This window comes from Vanessa tameamea, chromosome 9 (genome assembly GCF_037043105.1).
Source record: "Vanessa tameamea isolate UH-Manoa-2023 chromosome 9, ilVanTame1 primary haplotype, whole genome shotgun sequence".
In the NCBI taxonomy this organism is placed as follows: Eukaryota; Metazoa; Arthropoda; class Insecta; order Lepidoptera; family Nymphalidae; genus Vanessa; species Vanessa tameamea.
The window spans coordinates 11,115,588-11,130,969 of record NC_087317.1 but is presented as its reverse complement, the minus strand read 5'-3'; the positions used below and the strand labels follow the sequence as shown (position 1 = coordinate 11,130,969).

Genomic DNA, 15,382 nt, shown 5'->3' with positions numbered 1-15,382 from the left:
GATGGTTAGTGTTTACCCTCCTATATACTTTGGGCTGACCATGAGATTTTAGAGGTCGCATATCTTTTGTTTGTAATTACAATATCTCGTTCACTCTTTAAAGGCGAAACACAACGTAAAATATTGTACTTATTGTTTGCCGATGGAATAACTGACACGTGGATAGTACATACAGAACGGGTTGCAATATGACCATCACATAATTGTATAAACTTACAGCCAGGTGGCTATTTGATCACCCTTTTTGAAATTTTATTCTACTGATTGTATTTTTTAATATTTAAAGAGAATGATTTTTTTTTTGTTTTGTCTTGATATTCAACAGTGGTACTATTACGGTTATAACATAGCAACTGTTGCTATCAAATATTTGTTGCAGATTGATAAATGTTGCAGTAGATAAATCAGTATTATGCTACTGCAAAGGTCCACATACTGATTTATATTTTTTTGATTTGCTATCAATCCCCAAAAAATATTTGTTAAATCACTCTGCTCTGTGGTGCTATTACTTAGCAACGGTTGCTAAGTAATAGAACCACAGAGTGTTTCAAAATTGTGATTTCTTCCCCTGAAAAGGAGAGTCGTCCTTAGCTAAACACTCGGCAACTTAAAATATCAGTAACACAACGAGAGTTATATCTAATGTTGATCTAAACTTTTGATCTACTAGAAAGTGAAAGATAGCAGTGAAAGTTAAATGCAATATGATCGTTGTTATACTTATTTCTTGCAAATATCTACATATTATGTGTATATATATATTTTTGAAAATATACCTACAAGACTAACACATAATTCTAGTTTACTATATATAAAATAGCATAGACATAAAAGGATTTTTTAAAAATCGACTGCGTCCTGTTTGACCGATACTTTTTGTTTGTATATTGAGTATTTTATGAGTCTTCATGAACGATTTTTTTTTTATGACGAGCTAAATTCTTACGTAAAGCGCTTTATCCTTTTACCCTACAATATCAACGTACCATTTTTTAAAACACGTTTAGAAAACTCATTAAAATGACTATAAAGTAGCACACGTAAACAATTTGTAGTAAAGTATACATTTCTAATTATCATAGGATGTATGAAAGAACAAAGAAAATTTTTCATCTAACCATTGGACATAGCCGCGAAAGCCTAGCGGCACTGCTTGAACTAGTTTCGTGAACCATTGTTACCTTTTTTTAACTTAATTGCTTCGGACGACAACTGTACACATTTTTGTTTTAGGTTTCATATTAATTTTAAGGGATTCTTCCGGACTACAAATTATAACAGCACATTTTCTATTTATAAAATTAAAACCTATTTGTCTATAAATAATGGTAAAATGGCAATTAAAAAATCGAAATCACAGAATCAGTGCACTGTAATAAAATCACACGAGATTTGTTTATCAGTAGTATAATATGGACTATCAAAAGGATTCAGCAGAATTACATAGACATGTTTCGTGTAGCGTGCGGTCAACCTGGGCATATGTCGAGTTATATTGTTTTTACATCAAATTGGTATCAATGATATCCACACAATACTAAAAGAGCCTGCAGCTTTACCCGCGTTAAATTTTTGAAACTTTACCTATAGCACACGAACCATTTTAACCACCACAAGGGGTGAATTTAAAAAAGTAATCTATATCTATCCCAGGGTATCAATTTCCATACTAAATTTCATCTAAACCGGTTCAGCGGTTTACGTTACTTTCGAATTTATAATATCGGTATAGATGATATATATTTTGAATAGATGAAGAAAATGGTAATTATTGTCTCTCTCCAAGCTCTCAAAAGCCAAGATCATCGTCCTCAGATCATTGTCTCTCTCCAAGCTTGACTCAAGAATTCGAATAATCATCAAAAGCACAGCTTGTGACTTAGGCTAATACGTATCCGTTTTCAAATTATATTTCCATGTCTAATGCATATTTAGACAAAGTTGCTAGATTTGTTAATGGTGCATCATGAAATGCCTATTTCCACGTGACATAACGAGGAAATTATGACGGCCCGTAACAAAAGAGTCACAAAAGAGGTAACTAACAAGTAACAGCCGTCAGCTGTGCCAATTCACACGGAATTGCGTGTGGTAAGCGGGTACTTATTGAAACAAGATAAACATGTTCAATCTTCACATTGCCCATCGCTTTGATTCATATGTCCCACTTGCGCATAAAGTAGAGTAGGTATTACATATTATCCTTAGCTGTTTAAGATTCCCAAGTAAGTAATAAAATCGTCAAATTTGGTTCGAGCTTAATCCAAATTTACTAATCGTTTATTAACAACTTTGCTATAATATATTAATTGAGAACACTTTGAAACTTTGCGATAATTCAGTCGTTGTAATTGCTTCTGAATGTCACTACGAGTTCTAACTCATAATAAGACATTAGACGAAAACATTCGATTTGTTCAAAGGTGTTTCGTTCCTGCAATTGTATTAAGGCGTGACTTACACGAATCAAATGGCCATGAATGCTGAAATGCTCCATTATGCTCTAGCCAAATCGAAAATTGTGACTCATCGTTATCAATCTTACGTCTATGGTCAAGGTGTTTCCCGCACCTCTTTGAATACTACTTCGATTATGTCGTTGTACTTCGTATTATATTTTGCAAGATTAATACCTAACTTTGAATTTCACTTAAGTCTATTTATTAAAGCGATTCGTCGCTTAGGATCACTGAATCTTAAAAATTAGCGGCCTTCATGACGATAACAAAAAATATAATATTCAGAATAATTTTCCCTTTGAACATAGTCAATAGATAATATTTTGGAATGGACTCGACATCATCATTGTTGAATCAACCGAAATTTGTTTGTAATTTTATACACGATACCAAAACATGCTTCAGTTGATCACTAACACACTCTTAATTCTCACGACCTTATGTTTTGACAATCAGGAACTTCTTCTAAATTGTCCTTCCTTTTTCCGAAAACGTCATTGCATTTATCTTGTACCATCCTCAATCTCGCCGCTATTGCTCTTTGCTAATTTAATGAATACTTATGTTAGTAAGCAGTCTGCGCGCAAAAATCATACCCGTATACTTACTATGTTGGTATAGTTATTGATGTTGGTAACGATCGTCTCCTACTATAATCCTAGAGTGATTAAACTTTGGAATCGCTACACTGAAATTAAATTAACTAAACATTTACCTTTTCTTAGCACCTAGGCATTTGTACTATATAGTATATATTACTGTACATGATACGATTATCTAATTGTCTGTGTTATTGTTTTGTTCAATTTTAGACATTAAGATAGGTGATTTTAAACGCCGTCTTCAATGTTTATTTGGTTCAAATAATGTTTATGGAAAAACGAAGGCACGTATAATTCGAACAAATTAATGTGTACAAAACTCAATTCTTGTTCAACTTTTAGACTTACGTCATTCGATTACCATAATTATATAATTATTACCGTGAACATGTGACTGTTAACAGGAAATTTTAAGAGTACGAGTGATTAATCTTTATTCATTTTTCTTGCTTTTAATAAGCAATATCCTGTACATATTCAATGTATTTTCGCTGAGTCACAGATATTGCTTGTTGTTAGATTATGCTTTATTGTTCATGATACTATGGCAGATTTACCACATAAAGGGAATTTTACAAGAAGTTTGCGAAAAGAATTATTGTTTTTTCCTAATATTACTGAATTAGAAGGAAGTAAAAAGTTAATATTATTATTATTTTATATTATATTTTCAATATTACGATAGATAAAAGTTGCTAGATTTTTATAAAATTGGCTTATTATGTGAATACATTAAGGAATTAAATATGAGATAAGTAAGACGTAATAAGGTTTGGCTCGAAAATAATTGTTTTGAGAACAATACCACGGGTAAAATAATATTTTAGTATAAAACCTTCACCAGTATAAAATTTGGTGCGAAGTCAGGACGGATAGAGAGGCACTTCTCACTGTGACCTCCTTACTAGTTAAACGTGCGCTAAGAGTATGACTGCAATCTAGGAAGTCAGGTTCAACCCATTGTAAACTTTCACATGGGAGGCGTTCCGTGTACCGTTAAGGACTTTTTTACATAGACGTAAATCACTTTTTTATTCTGAGTTGTAGTTCCCAAAACTCCAAAAAGGTAGTCGATCACGATGCTACTTTTATTAAAATCCAACCAATGTTTATCGCGTGCTACGCGAAGCGGTCAGAGTTTTTTTTTAAAACAATAACTTCCACGAGTTAATTCACGTATATAGTCCCGTAACGATTTTGTTTTATGTACAAATGATTATTTTCATAGTCAGTAAGTAAACAACGATTGTTGTACTTTAAACATTTATATATACATACATATATTCATCGTTTGTTTTCTCTTGTCTGCAGCCGAGCGAAGGAACGGACAATCAGGTAGTGGCTCATTCTAAAACTATTTGTGTTGTTTACTTCGTGTTGTCTCTGTTCATTGTGTTGCTTTTGTTGTTGAAACAATTAACCTTAATGATTTTTAGAATATTTTGTTTCATTAATATACATATTTGTAACGAATTATAAAATGTATGTCCTGTGCTTTAAAACTAAAACTTCGTATTATATAATAAATATCAATCAAAAATCTAAAATAATGTTTGTAAGCACCGCAATTATTAAAAAAATATTATGTATAATAGTAGGCAAATCGTATAAATATCGCTTCTTACATTTTTTTTGTTCTTGGCAAAGCAAAAGCAAACTTATCATATTATTTAGATAAATGGTTTACGTATATTGTTGATTTATATATATAAATGTATCAATTTCAACAGCTATTCGCTTCAAGTGTATCACACCTCCACGATGTTCGACACTCGCAGCCTCCCGATTCGGGTTTCTCCGAACCGGTCAACAACAACATCAACGAAGACAATAACAACGGGCCCATCTCACTGCGGGAAATGCAGAATATCGCAAATAACAACGCCGCTGTGTATATCGTCAGTGAGAACGAGGAACGAAACCGCATTAGTAGAGAATCGGTGGTCGAGTTTGAACCTCTCCCGTCGGGAATTCGAGTACTTGACCCCCTCGAAACTTGCGCTGATTGGTTTGGTAAGCTTGTTTACTAAAACACAATTACTTATTAAGTAAAAAACATGCTTTATCTCAATCCATGTATCGAATAGATTGTAACTATTGTCCATAATAACATAACATAAGTATGCCCAAGTCTTTTAGATAGAGCTGATTTAATGTTCAGTTGTGATTTATGACGATACAATCTAACAGGTGAAATTAAATAAATGTTAGTAAAGTTAAAATGAATATATATTGCGATGACCAGTTCTAGTAATAGACATATTAATACATATAGACGTCTTACAAGTAATATGCACATACGTATATGTACATACGTCCCAAACCCCAGTTTTCATAAGTATATTTGTTTAGCTGTTTAATAAAATAACCATGAATTTTGTTTGATTTTTTTTCAGTATTTTTACATTTCGTATAAGCTATTATCGTAATAATGATACACTGAGATTATATTAAATAATATTTACACTAAATCAAATTTTGTTTGCAGCTGGTGAAGATTTTCCAAGAAATCAATTGCAGTATCTTCGAGAAATTGGGCGCGGTTGGTTTGGCAGAGTACGTATAAAAACTAATATCGTTACAAATGGCGTTGTATTTGAATAAATGTAATAATGTTGTTTCTGTACAAGGTGGTGGAAGGCGAAACAGAGGATGGAACGGGAACCACTACAGTTGCCGTCAAAATCCTTAATCAGAATGCTAGCCTTGAGGATAAAGCAAGGTTTCTAAATGAAGCTCGCCCATATAGAGACATGAACCACGAGAATATCTTAGGGTTCGTTGCGAAGTGCCTCCAAGAAGATCCCTGGATAGTTATATTCGAATTATGCTCAATGGTAAGTTAAGCTTCTAAAAAATAATTGAAAAATGTATTAGAATTTAAATATCAAAATGACGATTTTCGTCCAATTGTCTTTGCAGGATCTACAACAGTACCTAATAGTGAATCGACCAAAGATGGCCATTTTAAACGAAAGCGGGGTTCCGTTGCAACTCATGTGTGACGTCGCTTCCGCTCTCGCCTATATGCACTCTAGGGGATTCCTATACGGGTCGGTATCATTCGATTTGATAATTAATGAGTAGACATCATTTCATTTGAAAATTATACGTATTCATATGGTTAAGTTAGAAACGCTATTATTAACTTGACCGGTGTGTAACGCCACATATATACACGTCTGGAATGAAATGTTCATCACTTCAAAACTTATGAATTCTGCAAACGCATTGAGACCAAATTTTATAACTATAATTAAAAAAAAACCTGTTTGATTGAATAATTGTCATTAGATGCCTGTGGAGCGGCAACGTGCTGGTCCGCGGGTCGGACAGCCCGCGCGCCGTCGTGGGCCACTACGCGCGCAGCGAGCCGCAGCCGCGCCCGCGCGCGCCCGAGGCGGCGCGGCAGCCGCCCGTCTGCGCGGTAACGTCACATATTATGAACTTAAATATATTGCGCTCTAGAGAATCTAGAAATTCCAAGAACTTCTTACTTTAGTGGCTTTAAGGCAGATCCAAGGTTTCAAATACGGTCCGATCTTAGGAGTGAGGGAAAGAGATGGGACCTGTTTGCGCATACAGTTTACACTTGTTTAGTTCTATTATCTCCATTGAGAATGTTCGCCGGTGGCCGAATTGGTCAAAACATCAACATTATCATGCACTTGTCGTAAAGTTGGGTATATGACAATATACACTATACGACGAGCCCACAAGCTTTTGTAATGCAACAAAGTCAGCCTCTGACAATAGCATTGTTCTCAATCCACAAATGACAGTCTGAGTAAAGGTTAGTTAGGTGAGTAGGTTAGGTGAGTAAAGGTATACCATTTTAACGAGTAAAAAATAAAATTGATGTAGTTACTGGAAAAAACATAGCCAGGCTTAACAATAATGAACAATAATTAATATAAAAAAATAATGAAACAAAATAATTTCTTGCATTTGTTGTCCTATAACTTCAATCCGTTATTCGTTGCCCTCGTAAGAGACAAGCGATAAAACTAAATAGCATATAGTTACATTTGTATATATGCCCATAAATCAAATTAAATTGTCAAAATGCCTCGATATTCTACATGTCATCAATTTTGTTATTTAAAAATTTTGAACTGTACGTCTTGTTAAACTGTATCGACGTCAAACTTATATGTGTAAATTAAATCAATTTAATTTTTGTGAGTATATAATATTAAAAACAACCTTGAAAATTAGTAATAAATATAAAATACAAGAATACTATAAAATGATTGAACAGGCGAGTACCGACATATGGTCGCTCGGGTACCTGGTGTGGGAGGTGTGCGCGTGGGGTGCCACGCCGCCCGACGAGCCTCCGCCGCCCGACCTGCCCTGTCCTTACCGGAACCACCTGTAAGTATTACATACAAATCCATACACTAGACTGAAATCTCGCCTATGGTTTCAATTCTTTATTATCTATTCCAGGTATCAAGTGATGCAATTGTGCTGGAACCCCAATCCGGAGGAGCGACCGACGGCCGCTCAAGTACACGCTCTGTTAAATCACCTACATTTCACGCATAAACACACAAGCGACGCCGCTAAAGATGACGGCTACGCCAGTAGTGATTTTGAAGAAAGATGGCAGAGACTCAAACCTAACTCGATACCAAAAATAGATGAGCATGTCGCTATCGTCCACGCCCCGTCCACATCCATGGCATCGCATTTTACAGGCTCAGACCAGGAGTTTGATAATGGACAAACCATACAGGATTCTCTCAGCGTCGAAATGGATACAGCCGTTTCTAGATCCAGCAGTATAATGTCCGACAAAGACCCTCTCTCGATACAAATAAAATCTGAAAGCTTAACCAACCTTCACGGTTCCCTCGAGGATGTAAGAAATATCTACCTCACACACAACGAAACACCGGCTCTCGAATGCCATCAGGGGAACATAAACCTTGAAGAAAGCAAAGAGAAGGAACAAGATCGCTCCGATAGCTCAGTTGATCCTTGGCTTAAAGATATAATTACAGATAGTCAAGACGATGTGAGTTACTATAAGGATGTTAGTGATGTTATAAAGAATCTCGATAATATACTAAATTCAGAGAAAACTTCGAGCTCAGAGTCGAGTCACCAAGCTAGTCCTTCAAGGGATAATTTAAGCTTGGAATGCAAGAAAGATTATCCTATGCCCACTTCGATGGTCAAGTCTCCAGGGATCAGTAACTTCCAAAATATTCTTGAAATGGGTTTTGCTGCAGAATCCGATCTAACGGAAGAAGATGACGGCGATCGTGATACCATTGGCACATTAAGCCATTCTTTCGAACGTCATAGTGATACTACCAGCCAACAAACCCTCGAGAATATTACTCCAGAAACGCCAATTAAAGGATTAGATATTTCAGATAATATTGAAACAAAACCATTTACAGATTATGAACCGAACTTTAGTAAAATAAATGAACCAGAAATCAATTATGTGCACCAAGATAGTGATCTGCCAAAAGAAAATAGAATAGACAGTAGCGATAGTAAAGTACCCAAACTAAAGGAATTATGTGTAGCCTCAATACCTAGTGTAAGTGAAACCATTGAACAAGTGATTTTTAAACAAGACTGTCAAACATCAAATTATGATAATAAATATGCAGATATAAAAACTGATAGTACAGAAACTAAGTCAGTAGATATTAATAAACAAAATATTAGCAATGAAATAGAACGAGATTTTTGTAAAAATATTGACACTGAAAAACATAAATGGGGAAATAATTCTACAGAAAAAGAAACTATACTGTCAGTCTTAGATAACGCGAAGACAGCAATAGAACCGGACTCCCGTACATTCAGTGCAAATTTAATTACAGAAGAAAATGACGTATTTGGTTTGAATAGATCTTCAATAGAGAGAGAAAATACTTCATCTAACTCATTTTTATGCCTAACACCTGAAGATAACAAAGAGAAAGAAACCTTTTCAGTAATTGAATGTGAACTTTCTTGTAAAGAATCTCTTGCTGAATTTACGTCTTTGCCTGTTACTAACGATGTCTTGCCAAATGTTATTAATAAAACAATTTTTAAGAAAGATAAATTCGATAGCACAAAGGAAATGATCGTTGCAAATAATGTAGAATTTTTAAGCGAGAGTTGTGAAAACTTATTTGAAGATATATCAGAAAATATTACACAAAGCCAAGAACCTAACAGTTCATTATCAAAATCTATAGATAATTCTCCCATTGAAATAACTGGTAATACAAGCTTACAAATCAACAATATCAATAATGGTATTACAATAAGTAAATGTCTTGCGGAAAATGGTGATTTTGCCAGCCCAATAAATAACTCTATCCAAAAAGAGGAAAGTCGTTTAATTGTAAAAAACAAAGAACGTGATTTGGATAAAATTGAGTCAAGTTCAGGTCTTTCGGTAGATAATTCTAATCTATCTAGTGAAAGTAATCTTTTATTTTTAAATGATACAACTAATCCTGTTATGATAACTAAAGAATTATCTAAGACTGAAAATATTACTATTGATAAATGCGATTCAATAAGTAAATTGATGAATCTTGAAGATACAAGTGAGTTAAAAATTCCAAATAATGATTTAACTAATAGTCAATGTGATAGAAATATGGAAGTCTTAGAAACAGTCAATAACGTTTTAAAATATATAGAACCAGAAAAGGAGTCACCTGAAACAGTACAAATAGTTAAAAACGTAGAAATCTCATCTCCTATGCAAAACCCTTCCTGTCTAGTAGATGTTAACAATGAATGTGCAAACAAAGCAAATAACAACATTCAAACAGCATTTGAAAAAGTGTTATTACCTGAAGAAGTACAAAATAAAAATGATAACGATGTGTTTATTTCACAATCTATAGAAACAAATAATATTGAAGATGCATCCCATAGATTAGAACATGTTATAAGTCCTAAATCAGACGCAACAGGGAAAGATGAATTGAGTGATAGTACTGTATATATGGATCTCACTAATAATACCAATAGTAACATTTTAGAAGACTACAGCGCAGATAATACTGTTAAGTGTGTAATTAAATCTTGTCTTGAGGCACCTTGTATTGAATCTTCTTGCTCGCTTGTCAAAAATGATTCAACGGTGTACTTAGATCTCCCTAATATTATAAGAGAAACCTATAGTTTTTTGCATTCAGAAAAATGCATTAATAGTCAACAAATAGACGTAAATGATAAGATATGCACAAGTACACCTAAAGGAAGTGATACTTCAACAGATAATATTCTGGAAATTGATGCAAAGCCGACAGATATATTATCGGAAACAAAAGTCCCCAATTATGGTCATGGTGTCACACTGACGAAATTAGAACAAAAATATGTACCAGAAAACATAAGTCCTTTTGAATCTCCTTCTAAAAGTCATCATACGGATACCTACGATGAAAATAGTTCCGTAGTTTTAGGTCCATTTGAGAATTGTACACTCGAATTATATAAAGGCGTCAAATCAATAGCAGAACTAGCTGATTTACCTAAAGAAGAACTACTAGCGTTTTCGTCGAATTTTAGTGACATTAATCTCGAAACGCCATCTCCATTACGAGACGGAAATTTTCTTAACGAAGTGCCGGATCTTGTCCCCGACGAATTGCATTTCGATCAAGTTGCTACAATGAGCGAATCAAAACCAGAATCTCAATCAAATGAAATGATCTCAGAAGAAACAGAAGAACAATCTTCAACAGAAAAACGCGTTTCACCTTTAACTCCACCAAATTCGCCGGGAATTTTTCTTGCATCAACATCACAAAATAAATATTTAGTTGATATAGATATTAACAGCCCTAATGCCCAGGAATCTAACAGTAATCAAGAAGCAGTAGATTTGAATCAAATAGACCTACAAATGACGACAAAATTAGCCATGGCGGAGAACGAAAATAATTTAAACATCGAATATTCCGGACCGTTAACTGAGGAAGGCTTGACATTAGATGACTCAGTTATTATGCGAGATAATGATGCGATACCGGAATCATACTTGGCTGGTAATGGTGGATCAGTGGAGGACATGAGAGAAAACCTTGTTATTGACGAAGAAAGAATGAAAGAATTGAGGAACGAGTTGGAATTGAAATTGCCATTAGCTCAGGTATTTTTATTAATTTTATTTTAATAAATTAAACGATAAAATCATATATTCGAATATGTATGAAAAATATAAAATGTCATATAAAATAACTTTTTTTAGAGAAATATAAATGATTATACATCAGATATTATTATTAATGATTCGAAACGCCGTTATTTTCTTTCTTTTAAAAAAATTGTGTTCATAATCGGGTTTATAAATCTTACATATAAAATATTACAAACTTTATCCAAATTAGGTGGCAGGTATAGAGCCAGCGGTGGAGGGTGAATGGACGGAGCTACCGCCACCACCCGAACTGGTACTAACGTACGGCGCGCTTTCGCCTATTGCAGAAGAGACGCGCATGCAGCTCTGCGCATACGAGAACGACGATCAGTGTGAGTTTCACAAAGAACGTGTTTATGTGATACACTAAAATGTTGTGTTTCCTTGTAAGTGCAAAATATTTTATTTTATGAAAATATTCAAATTAATTATAGTATTATAATTAAACACGCTGTTTAGTACATTTGATGTTAAGTGAACGACACTATTCTAGATTATCATAGTAACCCTTATCTAACAATATGCAGGGAATGCCTCGATTCGTACAGAATCATCGGCAAGCTATCCTGAACCCTGTAACAACTCAACGGACGAGGTGACCGACTTGCCAACAGCTGCCAACAGTGTTCCGCAACACTCCACTTACACAATCCACTCAAAAGATCCTTCGATAAACCACACGTACACGGTGCAGAAAGAAGTCATTAGCAGCAAAGAGTAAGAATATAACTGTTTTGGTTTAAAATAATGAACAAAGTTATTCGTTGGAATTTATCATTAAGCAGATATGCAGATATATATATTATTTTACTTTTTTTTACAGAATAACAATGTCTGCAGATAGCTTGAATGCTAGCCCGCTAAAAAAGTTACAAGAAACCCAATCGCCAATTGATGACAAAACTTACAACAAAAACGAAGACGAAAAAGAATCGAACTGTGAAAGACTTTCCCAAGTGTCACCGTTCCTTCTCAGCCCTACAACGGATACATCCGTCCCCGAGAACTCTGATAACCCGGTCGGTTTGTCTACATTCTCTAAAACGACAGTACCTACAGATGCTAAATCCTCTAAACCATCCGAAACCCAATGCTTGTCTAAAGCTACAAGTATCGATTCATGGTGTTCGAACGACACTCTCTACAATGTAGAAGAAAACTTCGACGATCTCGCTATGGATCCCGATGTTCCTTTAGATTTCGACACTGAGATTGAGAGAGATAAAAGTGAAAGCGATGACACCCTTACTCACAACGAGGACGAGAAGGAAGCGAGCCATTGCTCGACCTATATAATTCACGATAGCAAATCCGAAGTTTGCGGTACATTTTCACCAGATTCGATTACCGCTAACGACAATTATACGTACACTAAAATAAAAACAGATGTGGCGACTACTACGCCTTCTGTAAATACGAAATCCGATTTAAATGATTCTACGAAAAATACTCAAACGAAAGATCTAGCTTATGGTACACTAATGTCTGGACACCCATCTTATTCTAATTGCACTACAGAATTAGGATCCGGTTTGGACGAAGTATGGAAACTTCCGCAACCTGAATTAGTAAGAAGATCACCAATCGGTGACGAAGTAAGCTTTACGCCACCTAAACATGTTGAAAAGAAGGAAATAAGTATTATGGAAAGTCCCCAATTAACTTCAGAACCACGTATTAAGAAAATGAACAGCCTAGAAATTACGTGTTTAAAAGATGATTCGACAGAGAGTAACAAAGGCGGTGACACCTCAGAACCACGAGTTCTTTCTGAAATAAATAATAGTCCAAATATTTATTTTATGAATATGGCACACTCTGCAACAAGTACACCTTTTGCTATGAACATCGAAAATTGTGAAAACTTAGAAACAATACCAATTCACCTACCTCACATCCAAGGAGAGAATAGTGAAGAAATTGCCAATAATGTCCCAAATTTTCGATCATTTTTTCAGTCAGCTGAAATCCGACCGCAAGATATTTCTTCAAACGTAAGTAACGAAGGTCATAGCACCGAAATTTTACTAGAAGGAGAAAGCAAGACCTTAAGTCAAGATATTACTAGAGATATGTCATCAAAAACTCCTTCTTATTCGGATTTTGAAAATTCGGCCATGACAAAACCACAGGACGTCCATACAAGTGAGAAATCTAGTCAAAGTGTGGAAAGCGGAATAAGCTCTGAAGATTTCCGCCATTTTGAAAACTCAGTAAAAAACCGGCCTCAAGACCTTTCGTCGCTCATTGATGCTAGCTCTCTTTTACTAAAAAGCGAAAGACGATCTAGTGAACTTGTCATGGGTAGTCTAATGAGCACCGGTTTAGATCTCACTAGCCAATCTGAAAGTCAAACGATCAACACGGAACCCGAATCTCTTGTTTATGTCTCATCTAATTATACAAATTTATTAGAATCTCACAATGTAGATAGTAGTCAACCACTCAATGTATTTGTTACTGATTTAGACATGGAAGAAGAGACTGAACAACCACATTCGATTATTATAACCGAAAGCCCTTTAATTACATCTAAAGTTAGTCCTAACAGAACTTTCGACTCGCATACAAAAACAAATCGTACAGACATGAATTACACATATGATTCCCATGCGAGTAGCTATCAGCCTTTAAAAAATATTTGGCAGAACGACAGTACAAATTCTGAAAAGTTAAACGGGGTAGGCGAAAATAAAATCGACAACCAAATGGAATCTCCAAATGAACGAAATAATCCAGAAAGTTCATTATCACAAAGTGAAATAATTACACGAGATATTGATATAGTATCTAATTCGATAGATCAGAATGCCGAATCGAGTAGCAAATGCACCGGAAGCAATGAAATGTTTGCAATAGTAAATTTTTTGAACGAAACCTTTGAAGAGCTGGTTGAAAGCAACGTTGATGATAATGATACTGGAAGTGACATCAACAAAGACGATCAAAGTTTAAATTCCAAGAAAGTAATAGAAACCAGGTCAGAATCAGAATCTCTCAGAGAGGAGCCCGTCGAGAAAGAGGCGTCCTGTAATAATGAGGAGTGCGCTGAAGATACATTTCTTTCCAATGGAGTTTTCCAGGAAGAGAAACAAATGGCTTCAGTAACGGATGATTTTTTAAAAAACGAAAAGAAATTCTGCCAGCTTGATTCTTATTTTCCCCTTCTAAGTGATATTAGATTCACTGGTAAGCGCTCCAAAAAATTATCTGATTTACATTTTTGTTTTGTGTCCATCCTACTTTTTCTTTATTTAATAAAAATTTTTAGGTCCAGCGACAGAAATAATGACTACATCGTTCACTCAAGATTCGCCAACAGAACCTACTTCTCCTGAGTGCGAGCAAGACAGCAAACCTGACCCAACAGCGGAAATAATAAAAGAGTGGGACAGCGATAGCGATTCGCATTCCACGAATTCATCTAGCGGCGAGTTTATTTGGAAGGTAAGTGGATTAAATATTTAATTTTGTAAAAAGTTTTGATTTTACATATTAGAGCTAGAAGCTCTTAAGCTTGCGGAATGGTCCTCTGTATGTGTGCATATAATTATTTACATTATTTTTTTTCTGATTATTGATAATGAATTAATTCCCTGATTTCAAAAATATTGTAGTTTTGTGTTAGAGTTAGCTAAAACTTGCTATTATAATATTATTATATATTTTATATGACAAACATGGTGGTGTGTAAAGTATGTATGTGTGTGCGTGTGTGTTGATTTGAAGGTATTAATTTTTTATCTTTTTTTTATAGTCCAAGGCTTTGGGTTCAGTGGCAACGGTTTTGTAAAATAACTACATAACTAAATTCATTTGGAGTATTGTTTTTTGTGTATTTTATTTTTATGATGAATGTGTCACAACCACTGGTTAAATTAGCCGTTCAGGGCACAGCCCGCTCTGTTAATAACGTTAAGCCTTCGTTTTCTTAAAAAAAATATAAACGACATCGACAATACCTCGTAGAGTTAAGAGAGTTAACAAAGTCGACTTATGTCGACCAATTAAAATAAAACAAAGGAGTATCATATAAGTAAATGACGATATTCTATGAACGTTAAATGAATAGGCTGATGTTATTCAGATCGATTATTAAACGGTGCCTTTTACTAAAGTTTCTAGACGTTTCACTGAATAGC

The 15,382-nt window shown here is 34.8% G+C and overlaps 1 protein-coding gene across 7 annotated transcripts in view; it reads left to right on the top strand.

The window, feature by feature from the left end:
- Nucleotides 1-15,382, top strand: part of LOC113397010 (uncharacterized) — a 32,941-nt gene that overhangs the window by 12,816 nt on the left and 4,743 nt on the right. For 6 of the 7 annotated variants that reach the window (XR_003368796.2, XR_003368795.2, XM_026635144.2 and 3 more), the window contains exons 3-14: nt 4,376-4,399; nt 4,795-5,077; nt 5,553-5,620; nt 5,695-5,901; nt 5,987-6,117; nt 6,359-6,491; nt 7,326-7,441; nt 7,517-11,192; nt 11,431-11,572; nt 11,768-11,957; nt 12,064-14,429; nt 14,512-14,687. Coding sequence is in view for 5 of the 7 variants with exons in the window: in XM_026635144.2 (XP_026490929.2) it covers nt 4,376-4,399; nt 4,795-5,077; nt 5,553-5,620; nt 5,695-5,901; nt 5,987-6,117; nt 6,359-6,491; nt 7,326-7,441; nt 7,517-11,192; nt 11,431-11,572; nt 11,768-11,957; nt 12,064-14,429; nt 14,512-14,687 (7,512 nt within the window). In the remaining 2 variants the exon portion in view is untranslated. The remainder of the gene's footprint in view (nt 1-4,375; nt 4,400-4,794; nt 5,078-5,552; nt 5,621-5,694; nt 5,902-5,986; nt 6,118-6,358; nt 6,492-7,325; nt 7,442-7,516; nt 11,193-11,430; nt 11,573-11,767; nt 11,958-12,063; nt 14,430-14,511; nt 14,688-15,382) is intronic. The other variant, XM_026635141.2, reaches the window with a different exon arrangement.